The sequence below is a fragment of the Penicillium cosmopolitanum genome (genome assembly GCF_028827165.1).
Source record: "Penicillium cosmopolitanum strain IBT 29677 chromosome Unknown utg000009l:1.0-9042332.0:1.0-9050551.0, whole genome shotgun sequence".
NCBI lineage: Eukaryota > Fungi > Ascomycota > Eurotiomycetes > Eurotiales > Aspergillaceae > Penicillium > Penicillium cosmopolitanum.
Window position 1 is genome coordinate 2,992,688 of NW_026622679.1, and position 16,353 is coordinate 3,009,040.

A 16,353-nucleotide genomic window follows, 5' to 3' on the forward strand; every position below is an offset into this window, starting at 1 on the left:
TCGATTTTTCGGTTTGCCAAGGACGCATGCGATTTCGGAAGATCATCGGAAGAATCAAGGACAATGCTATACCCTTTTCGCTCCTGGCTTTTTCTTAGCTTGATGCTAGACAGAGAGTTCGGATAGGAACATCTCAGTATATATTCATTTTCTAAATGAAAACTTAAAACATTCTCAAAATATTATCATGATCATCATGTTGAGATGCACCAGACGAAGGCGGGAGCCCTGAAGTACTACCCGTAGGTATAGTTAGTAGTAGTAAACCGTGCTCTACTTAAGTAAACTAGTACCGTGACTATTTGCAGACCGATTAAAGCAACCTCTTTGGTGGGTTTTAAAAAACTGACCATATTAGTATTATTTCGTTTGCTCGTACAAAGAGGTTGAGCGTCACCGCCTAAGGGATTCAGCGCCCCGCCTTAGCCTGGGATTTACGACTCGTATATTTTCTCTATCAACCTTGGAACCTCTCTAGCTATTACAAACCCCGCTTCATGTCGACATGGGCTCTAAGACACCTGATCAAGAGAGACAGTCGAACGGCAGTAAGTATCGATTACACAAACCCACTCGGGTGGTGTTAACTTTCACCAGATGAGTCGTCCGGCTCAAGCAAAGCCACTTCAGCTGGCGGAGAGCCACTCGGCGCCCATCTTTCCCGAGATGGCGATGGCAGCCTGGGAGATGGAGGCGATGGTGGAGATGATGAGGATGGCGATGCCACCCTAAGCGGGCCGGATGGCGCTGTTGACCCCGAGGCAACAGCACAGCCAGCATCAGCCAATGCCTCCCAAAAGAAGAAACGAAAGAAGTCGAAAAAGAAGAAGACTTCTGGACCGAAACAGTCGTCTCCTCCCCGGATTCCTCTGACCAAGCTCTTTCCCACTGGCGAATACCCAGTTGGCGAAATTCAAAGCTACGCCCAAGTTGATAACACGGCTCGAACGACTGCTGAGGAAACTCGCCTCAAGTTTCGTACTCAGCTTGAAGACCCAGACTTCCTTGGGCCCTACCGCAAAGCAGCTGAGATTCATCGTCAGGTCAGACGTCACACGCAGGAGTCTGTTCGGCCAGGCCAGACCCTTACTGAGATTGCCTTGGGTATCGAGGATGGCGTGCGAGCGCTCCTGGATAATCCTGGCCTTGAAAAGGGCAGTTGTTTGATATCTGGAATGGGATTTCCCACAGGACTCGCGCTCAATAATTGTGTTGCGCATTACACCCCCAATACCGGCCAAAAGGAGATTGTTTTGAAATCGAGCGATGTGATGAAAGTTGACTTCGGCGTCCATATAAATGGGTGGATTGTTGATAGTGCTTTCACAATGTCCTTCGATCCCACCTATGACAATCTTCTGACCGCGGTAAAGGAGTCGACCAACACTGGTATCAAGGTACGAGATAACCCCCGCTCCCCAAACTTGCTCTCGATGAAGCACATCTGATGAAGAATAGGCTTCCGGGATTGATGTTCGCATTAGCGATATCAGTGCCGCTATTCAAGAAGTGATGGAAAGCTATGAGGTCGAAATCAACGGTAAAACGTTCCCTGTGAAGCCTGTGAGAAGTATCTCTGGGCACAACATCAAACGCTGGGAAATCCATGGTGGAAAATCGATTCCCTTTGTCAAAAACAATGACCAGACCAAAATGGAGGAGGGAGAAATCTTTGCTCTTGAAACTTTTGGATCAACAGGCCGCGGCCGTACAGTGGAAGGCGTAAGTCACTCGCCCATTCGTCCACCTTTAACAAAAGCTGAACCTTGCTAGTCCGGAGTCTATGGATATGGAAAGAATCCTTCTGCGCCAAGCAGAATATCGGCCCCTCTCACCAGTGCCCGGACCCTTTACAAGACAATCAATGATAATTTCAATTCGATTGTCTTTGCTCGCCGCTACCTGGAGCGCCTAGGTGTTGAGCGGTACTTGGCCGGAGTAAGTGCCCTCGTCCCTCTTAATCACCGATGGTTAAGAAACTTACTTTGAATAGATGAATTATCTTGTGTCACAGGGAGTGGTAGAATCCTATCCCCCTCTCATGGATATCGAGGGATCATACTCGGCCCAATTCGAGCATGTAAGTCATTTGCCCTCTTATAAATCTTCATTTCAGCCCTGACATCAAAATTTATAGACATTCTTGTTGCGTGAAAACGGCAAGGAGATCATCAGTCGCGGTGACGACTACTAGCTCCCCACCCCCGGAGCGACGTGAGTGAACTTAAACACTCGTCCACTCTTTTAACCTGGTATCATTCTATTCGTTGGGACATCCAACATGTCCTACTATGACATTTCTGGATCGCTCGACCATTCAACATGGTCTGTATTGAATATCAATGATATTTCTCTGACATACTGTTCAACTCGAATGAAGCCTTTGCGGCTTGGTTTATTGGATTGTTAGTATTTATGTGGGCTGCTCACATTTAAACCAAATACCGACAGAAATGCCATCTAACTTTTTGTTATTGAAGCATTTATTTACTGTAGTCGCAACTCGTACTCTGAAAGGTCAAATCCGGACTCTTATTAGAAATTATTCTCAGGTATTTCCAAAGCATTTAATGCTTGTTTATATAATTTTCGGAACCACCACCCAACACCGATAAGATAATAGCACTGCTAGTAGTATCATCAAAGAGGGGAAAAAGAAAGAAAAAAAAGTTGCTGCTCATTGAGCAGCCGACCAGCTCAGTGAGCTAGTCTAGAATTTAAAGATCTTGAATGAATGGGTATTCTCTGGGCGCTGCGGAATGCATCGTACACGGTTCATGATTCTTTAGAGCCAGAAATTTCTCCTCAATTAGGCACCCAATTGTCTCACTTGAGCTCCATTGTGTTCAACTGACACTTCCTGTGTAGTGGTGATTCCTGGCTCGCTTTGGATACTTTGAGCACTGCTTCCCTCCTTGTGGGCTTGCAAAGTGATTGCCTCTCCATTATAAGTGTCGGAAGTGTCACCAGAGTGGTGGTAGCTGGAGCTGATACGAACAAAGAGGATGCGAAGGGAGGGAATCGAAGCGGCAAAGATTGTGCAACCTGTTTCGGCAGAGGCCCAGATTGTAAGAGTGGAGCAGAACCCTATAGTTCGTCTTTTGTTAGATTGATAGCATAGCAGACAGATCAATGAGACTTACAGGTGAAATCCTGGACCTGGGAAACATTGACAAGTTTTGAAGTCTTGATAAATGCGGTGACGGCCGCGCTGTGTGGCTATCAGAAACTGCTCTCTGTTTGTGTACTTTTGGGAAACTTACAAAACACCCATACTCATAGCAAGGGCAATACCGGCCTTCTCGCGCTTCTTCATTTCCAAGTTCCACAGAACCACCCATGGCAGGAGCGCAAGGATGAAATCCATGCATCCAGAGTAAGCTATAATATCCCACTGTTAGAGCCGTAACTAGTTGAGGGCGAGTGCCATCTTACCTCCAGCAACAAGAGCAATCGTTTCAAAGACATAGGTCGGCCAGCACTTCGCAGTTGCCAGAAGACTGGCATCCCAGAGTGCTGCTGCTGGGCGGCACTGTGCCAGGTAGCAAATAGCGCAGAGCCACATGACGGCATTCATGGTGATGATGATAACCCAAAGCAAAGCTTTCATCCACGTCTTGGTCACAATCCGCATGAGCGTAAAGGCAAAAGAGGTCTTGCTGAACACGCAACTGATGATGATAATCACGTAGCTGATGTATACAAGTTTGAGTGCCGGTGGGATGAGTTCTGGGTTCTCGATGGCAAATACGTGCTTGCCGACTACTCCCATTTGCACAGCCTTCGTATTGAGGGCTGTATAGACCAATTGCAGAGCCTGGTTTCTGTGTCAGCGAATCTGGGCGGATAGCATATCTGAAGCGCCGAAACTTACCCATGCAAGACAGATGAGAAGGTCATCCCAACCAAAGCCTCTTCTGCTTAGCCCAAGCTTACACCACAATCGTAAGGCAACAATCAGACCCGGAATAACCACCAGAACCCAGCATGCTGCCAGAATGGTTGGTCCCTGGGTCTGGGCATCAATAGCAGCAGATTCCGTTGCCATGGTGCTGGAAGCAAACTCCTTGTCAAAGAATGAAAGAGAGATTCACAAATTGCAATTGCCTGAGACGCAAATTTGGAAGATGGAACAAGGTTAATATAGTATATCAGATTTTTACAACCCCTTAAAGACAAGATTCCCTCAAAACAAAACTGTGGAGTAGTATAAATGTAGTACAGTAGCAAAAGAGAAGCCACCGTCGATCATCCCAAGCAGGCGAGACCTCAAGTATGTGATCCTCCAATCAGCAATGTATGAGCCGGAGCGGCAGGGATTCCTTCCGCTCCGGAGATGACAGATGCCATGCGATGTTGGGGATTGACGATCAAAACTCAGCGTCGGCCATTAAAAATTGTTGATCCAGTTCAGTACGGAGTTCCCCGTAGTTGGGACTCGGCATCTATTGAAATCCCTCACTCTGCGTACTACTCAATTTGCCCAAAATGTAGGCCTCAGCTTGACAAGTGACCAACAGAAGCGCAGGATGAGGGCAATTTGATATATCGCGCGTGCATCTTGCAGGATGCAAGACAAGGCAATGGTGATCTGCAAAGCCGATCAAAATGACAGATCAGTAGCTAGTTCCTGGAAGTCACCATGGGGGTCAGTAGCGGATAATTTCGACAAAGATCAGCCCTAAACCGGATTTCGGAGGTGATAGTCCATGCTTTGGAGCCCGAATAGAGTTGGCCTTTGAGTCTGCTTCACGTACGAAGTAAAAGTTAACTCTCTACAGGAGCGGACATCGTTTTTACAGAGACTTTCGGGATCTAGTTAAGAATTCCCCGTCGCGGCAATCCCTGCATTTTCCGGCAAACCCGATGGGGCAAATTAAATATGCAAAAATTTCGTTGGCTTGGTTTATGTTCCCATGCATGGCGAAGAGCGTGCGGCCCTTGCGCGGGAGGGCCCAGCTCCACAATGATGGCTCAGTCTTGATAAATTCTACCCCGTACTCGGTACATCTAGTACTCAACTCAGGTACTAGGTAGCGTGAATAGTTCAAGAGATTTTATTTTAGGAGAAACCATTTTGAATCTATTTAACATTGGTTCTTGGCCGGAGAGGAGGGTGTAACTGAACGGCCCCTCTACTAAAACCCCGGCCACATGGATTCGCGGCCCGTTCTCACACTAGCCGTGTTAGTACTTAGTTTTCTGTAACGTATTGTATCTTCAGGGTCAGGAGATTCTTATTTTGCTTTTTTGGAAGTGTTTGTAAAAGTGTTTTTGATGAATAATATTTGCAAGATCTTGGCTTGAAATTATCATAGATGACCACTAAAATACAAGCGGGGGATAAGCTATGAGTTCATGTAGCAAAGGGGGTGCAACTACTCCGTACATACACAGAACGGATATGCACATGAGGTCCATACATACATGGCTTCTCCACAAATGGCTGAACTGAAAGTCAGCCAGCTGCAGAAAATGTGATCTATCACGGCTACCGGACCCCGATGGTTCGTGTGATAGGTACATCGTCCCGGACAAATATTCAGTGCGGATAGTCATTAGCCAATGGCTCAGTGAGCCTGCAGAATATGATCTTACTGTTCTCCCCGGCTGTAGTAAAATACGACAAATCTTGGAAATTGGGGCCATTTGCCATCCATTCAGGTTGCCTAGTGAACGTCTAGGCCTTCTCACAATGGACCCATTGTGCAAAGGTGCATACCTAGAAGTATTATACTCCGTAGACCCCCTCCTTATAACGGGCCGCTTCTACAAAAGTACACAGATTCGATCGTACTCCATACTCGTAGACCCCCTCTTTCTTCTCAAATTGCCACTTTCTTGTCCGTGCGAATGGCCCCTGTAGGCGTGTTTCTCTGATTCCCCTCCTTTGTGGGGCCCAGGGGACCTCAAGCAAACTTTAGTGCTCAGATGGACTTATTTATGAAGTTCGAGGGGCCCATCCCAGAGAAGACCAGCCTGCAGATATCATAAAACCTGTCAGAGTCGAACTTGCACAAGAAACATGTTTTCTGCGGTCGATTTAGCAACGAATATAGCCCTCTCGGTGGCAATTATCTTTGCCTCTCGCTTTCTCTGGAATTATGTCCGTTCTCCATTGAAGTCCTTTCCAGGCCCTCTTGCTACCAGCTGCACCAATATTTGGCGCTTTTGGGATGTGTTTCGTGGACGCTGTGATATAACACAACTTGCTTTGCACCGTAAATATGGCTCTGCTGTTCGAGTGGGACCGAATGTTCTCAGTCTTTCCGATCCGAAATTGATTGGCCTGGTTTATAACACCAGAAACCCATGGATAAAGGTAAATTGACTCTCCTCTTTTCTTTGATCGAGACAGACAGTAAAATTTGTTCTATTTCATTTCTAGAGTTCAATGTACAACGTCAATGATGTTGTCATCGGTGGTGTTCGCTTGAGCAACCTATTCTCTTCTCGGGACGAAAAGTGGCACTCAACTTTCATTCGCCCTGTCAAAAACATGTACTCGATGAGTAGAGTTCAAGAGGTCGAGGGTACTATGGATGTTACTATCAAGTTGCTTTTTGACAAACTCCGTGCGAAGTTTGTTAGCACTGGCCAGACTTGTGAGATGTCGGATTGGATCAACTTCTGTGAGTATCTCTGCACATTCCCTTCACTAGCAGATAATTCCGACACAATGCTTTCTCCGCTTATCCTCATTTAAACTTTGTGTCCTGTTTGATGGGCGGTTCCGGTTTTACTTTCAAGTTGGTTATTGTACATCAGCTAATAACTCGTACTAAAGTTGCCTGGGACACAATGAGCCAAGCCACCTTTTCTCAAGACCTTGGAATCCTCGAGGCCGGAAGTGACGACAAAGGCTTCCTCAGAAACTCCGACCGGACACTTGATTACTTCGCTTCTGTGAGTTCTCATGGCGCGGTGCAAAGAGGTAAACTACTAATTTGCACTAGATTTGCCAAATTCCTCTTTTGGACCGATTCTTCGATAAGAACCCCATCATGCGTATTGGTCCTCCAACTTTCGCTTGGGCTAATATTTTCAGCCTGGGGCAACTTCAAAAACGCTACCAAGAAGAAAAGAAGGACACCAAGCAGGACTACCTTGCCAAATTCCTCGAGATCAAAGAAAAGAACCCAGAATTGGTCGACGACAACGTCATTATCCTCTGGCTTTTGTCAAATGTCCTGGCGGGCAGTGACTCCACCGCTTATACCATGAGTGCGGCGATCTACTATATTCTGAAAAATCCCGAGGTTCATAAGAAACTTTGTGCTGAGCTCCGTGGTGCTAATTTATCCCTCCCGGCAAAATGGAAGGACATCCAAGGGCTTAAGTATCTTGAGGCAGTGATGCGTGAGTCTATGCGTGTACACCCTGGCGTTGGCCTAATACTCGAGCGTGTTGTTCCTAAGGGCGGATTGTCTCTCCCTGACGGGCGCTTTGTGCCAGAGGGGGTTGTCGTGGGAATGAATCCATGGGTGATCAACAAGAACGAAGCGGTCTTTGGTGCCAATACTGATGATTTTATTCCGGAACGCTGGCTGCAAGCCTCCGGTGAATCCGACGAGGTATACCAGGCACGCTTTTCTAAGATGAAAGGTACAGATATGACCTTCGGGGCCGGATCACGCGCTTGCCTAGGGCAATATTTGTCCCAACTTGAGAGTTACAAGCTCATTGCAACCTTGTTCAGCACTTTTGACGTGAGTGACACCTACTATCAGGCCCTCGGATTGGGTTCTATGTGCATGTTGGCTAATGTTCTATGCAGGTGGAGCTCTCGAGTCCGGATCACGAAATGAAGATTATAAACTCTTGGTTTGTAAGAACTGAAAACTTGCCTGTCCGGCTGTCAGAGCGTAAGGACGGGGCGGTGTTTGTTTGAGGGGGTGAAGTTTGATTGATATGGAAATGATGGGTGGTATGGGTTCTCTGTAAAAGTGGTATTGAATATAAGAATAGGATTATTGGGAATTCCAACTTGCGCATAACACTGCTAGTACTCGTAAGTGGAAAGTACCCCTCAGTTAGCATTACTTAACCCTGGTTCTGGCACCCTTCACCGCCCAATGACGCTCGTTTACCAGCGAATCAGCGGCTCGGGAGAAGGTAGTTCCGCCGCGCTAAGCCGAGTCTGGCAAGCGCCCCTCCGAACGCAGAAAAAAAAAGGAAGCAGACGTCGCTCGAACTTTTTCTTCTTCTTTCTTTTCTTTGGGAAAGCTGGACTCTCTCCATCAACAGAAGGTTTCTTCCCTGTTGATTTGATTCCCCTCTGATCCATTCGACTCCTTACCTTCCTGGATCTAGAGTTTCTCTCTCTCTCTTTTTTTAAACAAAAAATCACCATGCCTATCACTAACAAGGAGGCTGCTCCCGGTGCTGCCATGAAGGCCGAGATCGAGGACTACACCAAGGCCCTGGAGGTCGTGAAGACCTACACCGTTCGGGATGGTCTTGATATCGATACTCTGCTGGACTCGGACAAGCACGGAGCTCTGACTTACAATGACTTCCTCGTCCTGCCCGGCTATATCGGTAAGCCGAATTTGCTTCGGATTCTGGCAAGGCCCCATTAATAACCTTGACCATCAGGCTTCGCCGCCTCCGACGTTAGCCTGGACAGCCCCGTCACCAAGCGCATCTCCCTGAAGGCTCCCCTCCTGTCCTCGCCCATGGACACTGTCACTGAGCACAACATGGCCATCCATATGGCTCTGCTCGGTGGTCTGGGTGTCATTCACCACAACTGTGCCCCCAACGACCAGGCCGAGATGGTCCGCAAGGTTAAGAGATACGAGAACGGCTTCATTCTGGACCCCGTCGTTCTTGCTCCTACTGCCACTGTCGGTGAGGCTAAGGACCTCAAGGCCAAGTGGGGATTCGGTGGCTTCCCTGTCACTGGTGAGTCAATTCTCAATTTCTTTTTTCCCCTCGTACCCAATCATACCCCCTGCTATCACATGATGAACAACCTACTTTTTTTATAACTTTCGTTCCACTGCCAGCAGCGAGAGCTGCCATGTAGAGAACCAGTTTTTATCTGAACTTCTGCCGTCACAACTCTTTTTTGTCACATCACTTTTTTTTAAGATGGATGCTAATGACGATTCTGTGACAGAGAACGGAACCCTTCCGTTCCAGGCTTATTGGTATGGTCACCTCTCGTGACATCCAATTCCACCACGACCTGAATGACCCCGTCACCTCTATCATGGCCACTGATCTGGTCACCGCCCCCGCTGGCACTACTCTGGCTGAGGCCAACGAGGTTCTTCGTCAGTCCAAGAAGGGCAAGCTGCCCATTGTCGATGAGGCCGGTAACATTGTCTCGCTGTTGTCTCGCTCGGACTTGATGAAGAACCTGCACTACCCTCTGGCCTCCAAGCTCCCCGACTCTAAGCAGCTCATCTGTGCTGCTGCGATCGGTACCCGCGAGGAGGACAAGGCTCGTCTTAAGCTCCTTGTTGAGGCTGGTCTGGACATTGTTATCCTAGACAGCAGCAACGGTAGCAGTATGTACCAGGTCCAGATGGTCAAGTACATCAAGGAGACATTCCCCGACATTGATGTTATTGCCGGTAACGTTGTTACTCGTGAGCAGGCTGCTGTTCTGATTGCTGCCGGTGCCGATGGCCTGAGAATTGGCATGGGTAGCGGTAGTGCCTGTATCACCCAGGAGGTCATGGCTTGTGGCCGTCCCCAGGCTGCCGCTGTTCGCAGTGTTTCTGCCTTTGCTGCTCGTTTCGGTGTTCCTTGCATTGCCGATGGTGGTATCCAAAACGTTGGTCACATCGTAAAGGGTCTGGCCATGGGTGCTAGCACTGTCATGATGGGCGGTCTGCTTGCCGGTACCACCGAGTCCCCTGGCGAGTACTTCGTTAGTAACGAGGGCCAGCTCGTCAAGGCCTACCGTGGTATGGGCTCCATCGCCGCCATGGAGGACAAGAAGGCCGGTGCCAACAGCAAGGATAGCAAGGCTTCCAACGCTGGTACTGCCCGTTACTTCTCTGAGAAGAGCAACGTTCTGGTCGCCCAGGGTGTTGCTGGCTCCGTCCTTGACCGCGGTTCCGTCACCAAGTTCATCCCTTACCTCATGGCTGGTGTCCAGCACTCTCTCCAGGATATGGGTGTCGAGAGCCTGGACAACCTGCACCAGGGTGTTAACAACGGCACTGTCCGCTTTGAGATGCGCAGTGCCAGTGCTATGGCCGAGGGTAACGTCCACGGTCTGCACAGCTACGACAAGAAGCTTTACTCGTAAGATCCAAGTTTTCTTGAATGAAGGATTCCCCAATGTGAAATTTGAATGGGAACTCCCAGACGATGATACGTGGCCTTGGAAATAAAAAATGGGGTATGATAGGACAGGAGTTAGACATGAGGAGTTTAATTTTTCAATTAATCAGTATATTATTCCGATTGTATTTTTGAAATTTGCGTAGCACATTGATCCATATCACAGTAGTACCTTGTACTCGTACTTCTTTGCGGTTATATGCGTGTGGCACATGATGCGGCTGTCGGCTAACTGGAAGCGGCCAAGCCGGACGCGGGGTACAGGGAGAAGCCTAGGCACTCGGGTCGGTTCTTGCTATAAACTCCTTCAGTTGACCAAAAACCAACGGGGCGTATGTAATATGCTCCCAAGGTATATTTGCAACCGTTGGTTAGCCCCTGCATTTGCCGGTCCCTGCTCTACACGAACAACTCTTACATCCTTCTACTTTGCGCGATTTTGGCTCCCCCCAGGCTCGCGCCGAGGCAACTGCAAAAGGAATTATTCGGCGAATTCACAGCCAGCATCAACTACCCAGTCTGCCAGGATGCCACGCGCAAAGGAAGACGGCCAAAAAAAGAAACAGCCGGCTGTGGCAAGACCGAGTTCGAGGTGCGTTGACTCTCGGCATTTGATGCCTAAAGCCCGACGGATTCGACCGAATCTGGACCATTGTAGAAGCATTCGATTTATGTTCGAAAGACATCGCTGCTAACGATACCCCAGCGTAATTCTTGTTTCTCCGAAGAACGAGATTCTTCTGCTGCATCGAGTGCAGACATCCAGCTCTTTTGCCTCTGCCCACGTCTTTCCCGGCGGGAATCTATCTAGCCAAGACGGGCCATGTCCTCCCCAGAAGATCATGCCCACCACGATGATGGTCCTTCATATCGACATGCAGCGATCAGAGAGCTTTTCGAAGAAAGTGGCATTCTACTTGCTAAAGACAAAGCCTCTGGGAAGATGCTTGTAGTCGATGAAGCAACCAGGGAGAAAGGCCGACGCCTTATTCATCAAAATCAAATTACCTTTGGCGACTGGCTAAGGCAGCAGAATGCAACAGCTGAACCTGATATATGTTAGTCTATCTCGAGGAATTTTGAACCCGTCAGATCCCGGTGCTAACTCGGGAGAAGCTCCGTTGATTCCGTTCACGCATTGGATTACCCCAATTCATAACCCCAAACGCTATACAACCCAGATGTACCTCTATTTCATGCCACTCCCTGTCAATATAGACAAGAAATTGCTGGAAGGGCTCCCTACTGAGGGCGAGCGGGATGAGATTCAAGTTCCGACCAGCGATGGCGGTGTTGAAGTCACCGAGGCGCAATTTCTTCCAGCTGCCGCATGGCTTGATCGTGCACAGAAAGGAGATATCATTCTCTTCCCTCCGCAGTTCTTGCTTCTACATTTGGTATCCGGATTTCTTGATCAAAAGCCTCATTCGACTGTCTCCAATGGAGAAATGGAGAAACGCCGGGCGGCACTGATTGAATTTGTACATTCGGGTTCTCCCCCATGGACGGACAAGTATATTTCACCCAAGATGCTAAAGTCAACCGAGGATGGCCGGGTGGTTTTGGCTTTAGATGATGCCGGGCCCGAGCTGAAGGGCTCTGACAAGCGAGGCGAGTCTGATCGAGTTGTCCTTGTACGATTCACAAAGGGAAGTGCGAGAGAAGTGACTGTGGCATGGAAGAAAGATGCCCTACGTGAAGGCAAAGAAGGTCGGAGCAATCTCTAGATATTATAGATAACGACTAGATATGTGGCACATCAAATGCCCTGTCCTCTCATAACAGCAATCTGAATAATATGCATCCATGCAACGGCGACTGGATTATGTGGTTCCAGGGTTCCTGGACAGGAGATAAAGCATAGTATTGCCACGGCCCAAGATATGGCTCGTGTATAAGCCCACGCACACCGCCTTTCCACCACGCCAGCCCTCGACAAAGAATCACATGACCCACACAAATCATTTGAGTCCCGATTTGTGCGGACCGAAAAACCCTCCACCTCCAACCTCACCGTCGCCCGTCCAATCCTCTACACCAAACCCGCCAAAATGGAGAACGAGAAGGGAGAGATCGTCGATCTGTATGTGTTTCCGCCATCCGACTCACTTTCGCTACAATCTATCCGGTGTCCTGTGTCTTGTCTGCCTACAGTCGCCGTGCCGCATTGAATTTCCGACCACAAAAGATAAGGACCTTTCGAGGCTTGGTCGGAATGAAATTCGAATGCCAATGCCAATGCCAAAGCTAGTCGGTTCATGCGCACTGTCTTCTCGACGACAAAATTCAGGACACCGGCCGATTGGAGGGGAAGCGAATTCCGATGCTCAACTTGAGTCGAAGCGAAAAAAGACAAAAGATACTAACTGTACTTCCCTTGATAGCTACGTGCCCCGCAAGTGCAGCGCCACCAACCGCATCATCAAGGCCAACGACCACGCCTCTGTCCAGCTCTCCGTTGGCAAGGTTGACGAGAACGGCCGCTACACCGGCGAGAGCGAGACCTACGCTCTCTGCGGCTTCATCCGTGCCCGCGGCGAGTCCGACGACTCCTTCAACCGCCTTGCCCAGAAGGACGGCTACCTCAAGAACGTCTGGTCCGCCAACCGTCAGCGTTAAATCGTCTTGAAGTTTGCGCACTAGGGTGGTGTTGACGGTTGATATTATGGTTAGCTTTCCCTCCTCGCTCCACCTCGATTGAACATGCAACTAACTGGCAACACACAGACGAACCGTGGCTAGATGGTCCAGGTTCGGGGATTGGAATAAGAGAGAAATGGATGAGGGTGTACTGGTAGTCTCCTTCGCCTAAATTTTGAAACCCTGTTTTCCTATCTATCAAAAAATGAGAATGGAATAACGACTTTAAATGGGTCCGGCCTTGTTAAAACTGCAATGCCGCCTATTCAAATCCTCTATTTTACGCCTTTGCGATAGACCAAGGGGGGGTTTTTCCTCGCAAGAGAAATACCCTCCCTTCCCTTCAGGGCTTTCTTCCCTTCTTGCAGCCCTCTTCCTCACGATCATGAAACAAAAGCCCCAAAATCAAATTTCAAAAACTTGAATAATTCCTCATTTCCCCCACCCATTTCCCCATTTTCTATCTCATCGGCATATCAAGGCTTCCTCATTCTTGTGGACTTGAAAAACCGGATCGTAACCCGGTCTGTGTTTTTGTTGTCTGCTTCTCCATGAGCGAGGGAGTAGAAACAGTTCAGGCTGTTTCACTATCCATCGCCGAAGATTACCTTCTTTCCCGCCTACTGAAGAGCCACTGTTGCAGAGTTCAATGCACTGGGGCACAGATACGGGTGGGACATTTGGATCTATAAGATTAGGCCAAGGACAACTCCCTCGACGTAAAACTTGGTTACTATGTAGTTGATTCTATACCAATATGATACCGTTGACCATTTCGGCTTCAAACCCTTGACCTCTACCTTGTCAAAATAAGGTTTTTTTTACGTAGCCTTTTCCTGGGTTGTCGTGTTTCTCCATTTTATACAGTGGGCTGTTGATTTAGAGACATAATTGATTTTTTATTCGTTTCTCCTCGTCCATTTCATTGACATGCAAACATGACCTTCCGCATGAACTCGTCATTCCAGAAAAAGGGCCATGAGTCTTAACTCCAAGGCCTCTTTCGGCAAAACACAACATAGAACAGAAAATTTTTGGTCTATAAACAATTGATGCAATCCAGGCGTGCTAATTTGGGAGTTTGGTCTTATTTCTCCAGGCGCACAGCCGGGTTAGACTCGATGAAGTTCAAGTCGACCTTGTGACCAAGCAGCTCGCGGATGTTGCTGACACCATACCTAGAAAAGATATGTCAGTAATAAATTCAGAAATATATAGCCAGTTAGGTTTAAACTCACTTGATCATAGTAGGTCGCTCCAGACTCAGACCCCAACCGTAGACCTGCATACCCTTGGGGATGCCCATCGACTCCAGCATCTCAGGTCGGAACATACCACTGTTACCGATCTCCACCCACTTGCCCAGACCTTCATGGTAGCCGAAGATCTCCATACTAGGCTCGGTGTAGGGATTGTAAGCAGGCTTGAAACGAAGCTGGTGGATGTTCATCTTGGCGAAGAAAACCTCCATAAATCCAATCAGACCACCCAGAGTGAGACCGAAGTCAGCAATCACACCCTCAATTTGGTGGAACTCTGCCAAGTGAGTAGCATCGACGGCCTCATTTCGGAAGACACGGTCGATACTGAAGAAGCGGGCCGGCCGCGGGTTGGCAGCGAGCTTGTGCAGCATGTACGCCGAGATGGAGGTGGTGTGCGTACGGAGGACCAGACGCAGTGACTCGTCCGCGCTCCAGGGGTAACGGTAACCGATTGAACCAAACTTGCCCTTCTCGTGGACATCGTGCACGTTGTCCCAGTATTTCTTGTAGTCGAGCGGCTTATCTTGGGTATTCTTGGGGCAGTGGGGGTCGTTGGCGGGGTCCTCGCGAGGTCCATCGGCGGTAAGGGGATCGGCGATGTAGAAGGTGTCCTGGAGATCACGGGCAGGGTGTTGCTGGGGCACGAAAAGGGCATCGAAGTTCCAGAAACCAGTCTCAACGAAGCGGTTGGTGGGCATCTCCTCGAAACCCATCTCAAAGAAAATGTTGCGGAACTCCGCGCGCACCTTGCTCAGTGGGTGCAGGGCACCGGAGGGCGTTAGAGCACCTTTGGCACTGAAGTTATAGGCTTTGAATTCGATATCTTTCCACGCTCCATTGGAAAGCATGTCGAAGGTAAGGTCGGTCTCCTCCTTGACGAACTCGCGGGCATACTTGGGACCCTTGGTGATCTTGAAGGTGATAGCCTTGGACAGGGTAATCAATTTCCTCCGCTTCAGGTCCGCAATGGCTTTGGTATCCTCCAGGGTGTTTGTCCGCTGCACGGTGAGCAGGGTTTCGCGGGTCAGATCGACAATCGACTCGCGGGTTGCCCGCAGCAAGTCCTTGTCCTTCTTGATCCAGCCTTGCTTGAAGGCATTGCCCTGACCAACCTTGGCGTTATCCTTCCCCACAATGGCGGGCAAGTCGGCAATCTTCAGACCATCCAGGGCCTTGACGACGGCGTCGAAAACCTTGGCCTCGTGGCTGCCATTGGTCGCAATTTCTTCACCCTCGGGGGTAAGTTCGATGATCTCCTTGTCGATAGTCTCATATTCGACCATCTGCCGAGTGGCCAGGCGGTCCAGCGCACTTTTGACCTTCAATGAGGGGTCGGAGGGGAAGGCTTCGCTAGAGAGGATAGGGGTATCGGAGGCGGACAGAGCGTCCAGGATAGGGGCTGTCAGGTCGGACGCCATGGCTGCGGCCTTTTCCTGCAGGAAAATTGTCGAAATCTGAGCGGGGGAGCGTAGGGGAATGAGGTCGGAATTTGGGACTGGTGCCCGCCAAAATTACGATGACTCTTTTCCAATTTCGGTGCGGTGGGCACAGCGACCACTTGCGCTGTTTCACCCCCACCATTCAAGCAGCCGCAGTGGTGTATCCAACTACATCTGTGTACATTGGATTGATTGATTGATTGATTGATTCATTGAATCGATGTCTACTCATTCACCACTCAAGTCATGACTCAGTGATCATCCGATTCGCTCGGCAGATTAGTCTTGCGTACTCGTATTTACGAAGTACCTACAGTGGCGTTGCAAAAGTTTGAAACCCCATATTGCCCACCATGATTTACCGCCTACTAATGGGAAACTAGTAGCTACCTGAGATGGAATAGATAGGCCAAACTATTCCATCTGAGGTAGCTACTAGTCCGCGATTAGAAGGCGGAGACAGGAACAGTCAATATGGGGGTTCAAACTTTTGCAACTGTACCACGATCATCTGGAGAAATGTTTCAATACCTATTTCGCTTATCCTGCTCTACAGCTCATAAGGAATATCTTGGATCGCTGCTCGCCAGTCGCGTCTTTTTTCCCTCCGGCGCTGTTGAGTACTTTCAAGTGGCGTGGCCGTTTCATCAACGGGCTACTCGTACATACTCGTACGCGTGCAGCGGAGGCAATATGGAAATGTCAGTGCG

At 49.0% G+C, this 16,353-nt stretch overlaps 6 protein-coding genes across 6 annotated transcripts; 4 read left to right on the plus strand and 2 right to left on the minus strand.

Moving 5' to 3' along the window:
• Positions 1–505: 505 nt before the first annotated feature.
• On the plus strand, positions 506–2,194 carry N7509_009236 (uncharacterized protein; the record flags this gene model as incomplete). The annotated part of the gene is made up of 6 exons (XM_056633873.1): positions 506–548; positions 598–1,397; positions 1,459–1,722; positions 1,774–1,938; positions 1,994–2,080; positions 2,138–2,194. The coding sequence occupies 6 exons, from the start codon at positions 506–508 to the stop codon at positions 2,192–2,194; spliced, it is 1,416 nt and encodes a 471-aa protein (XP_056484493.1).
• A 615-nt stretch (positions 2,195–2,809) lies between these two features.
• On the minus strand, positions 2,810–4,048 carry N7509_009237 (uncharacterized protein; the record flags this gene model as incomplete). The annotated part of the gene is made up of 5 exons (XM_056633874.1): positions 2,810–3,087; positions 3,144–3,211; positions 3,264–3,381; positions 3,436–3,817; positions 3,875–4,048. The coding sequence occupies 5 exons, from the start codon at positions 4,046–4,048 to the stop codon at positions 2,810–2,812; spliced, it is 1,020 nt and encodes a 339-aa protein (XP_056484494.1).
• Positions 4,049–6,025: 1,977 nt separating this feature from the next.
• N7509_009238 (cytochrome P450) lies at positions 6,026–7,891 on the plus strand (the record flags this gene model as incomplete). Its single annotated transcript, XM_056633875.1, has 5 exons — positions 6,026–6,322; positions 6,389–6,632; positions 6,788–6,906; positions 6,957–7,709; positions 7,778–7,891. 5 exons carry the CDS (start codon positions 6,026–6,028, stop codon positions 7,889–7,891), a joined length of 1,527 nt encoding a protein of 508 aa, XP_056484495.1.
• Positions 7,892–8,351: 460 nt separating this feature from the next.
• N7509_009239 (Cystathionine beta-synthase core) lies at positions 8,352–12,029 on the plus strand (the record flags this gene model as incomplete). The annotated part of the gene is made up of 7 exons (XM_056633876.1): positions 8,352–8,541; positions 8,599–8,900; positions 9,125–10,263; positions 10,829–10,975; positions 11,009–11,087; positions 11,114–11,360; positions 11,419–12,029. 7 exons carry the CDS (start codon positions 8,352–8,354, stop codon positions 12,027–12,029), a joined length of 2,715 nt encoding a protein of 904 aa, XP_056484496.1.
• Positions 12,030–12,100: 71 nt separating this feature from the next.
• rps21 (40S ribosomal eS21 domain-containing protein) lies at positions 12,101–12,921 on the plus strand (the record flags this gene model as incomplete). The annotated part of the gene is made up of 3 exons (XM_056633877.1): positions 12,101–12,140; positions 12,202–12,385; positions 12,687–12,921. The coding sequence occupies 3 exons, from the start codon at positions 12,101–12,103 to the stop codon at positions 12,919–12,921; spliced, it is 459 nt and encodes a 152-aa protein (XP_056484497.1).
• Positions 12,922–14,029: 1,108 nt separating this feature from the next.
• On the minus strand, positions 14,030–15,622 carry N7509_009241 (phenylalanine--tRNA ligase subunit alpha; the record flags this gene model as incomplete). Its single annotated transcript, XM_056633878.1, has 2 exons — positions 14,030–14,120; positions 14,181–15,622. 2 exons carry the CDS (start codon positions 15,620–15,622, stop codon positions 14,030–14,032), a joined length of 1,533 nt encoding a protein of 510 aa, XP_056484498.1.
• Between the last annotated feature and the right edge of the window lie 731 nt (positions 15,623–16,353).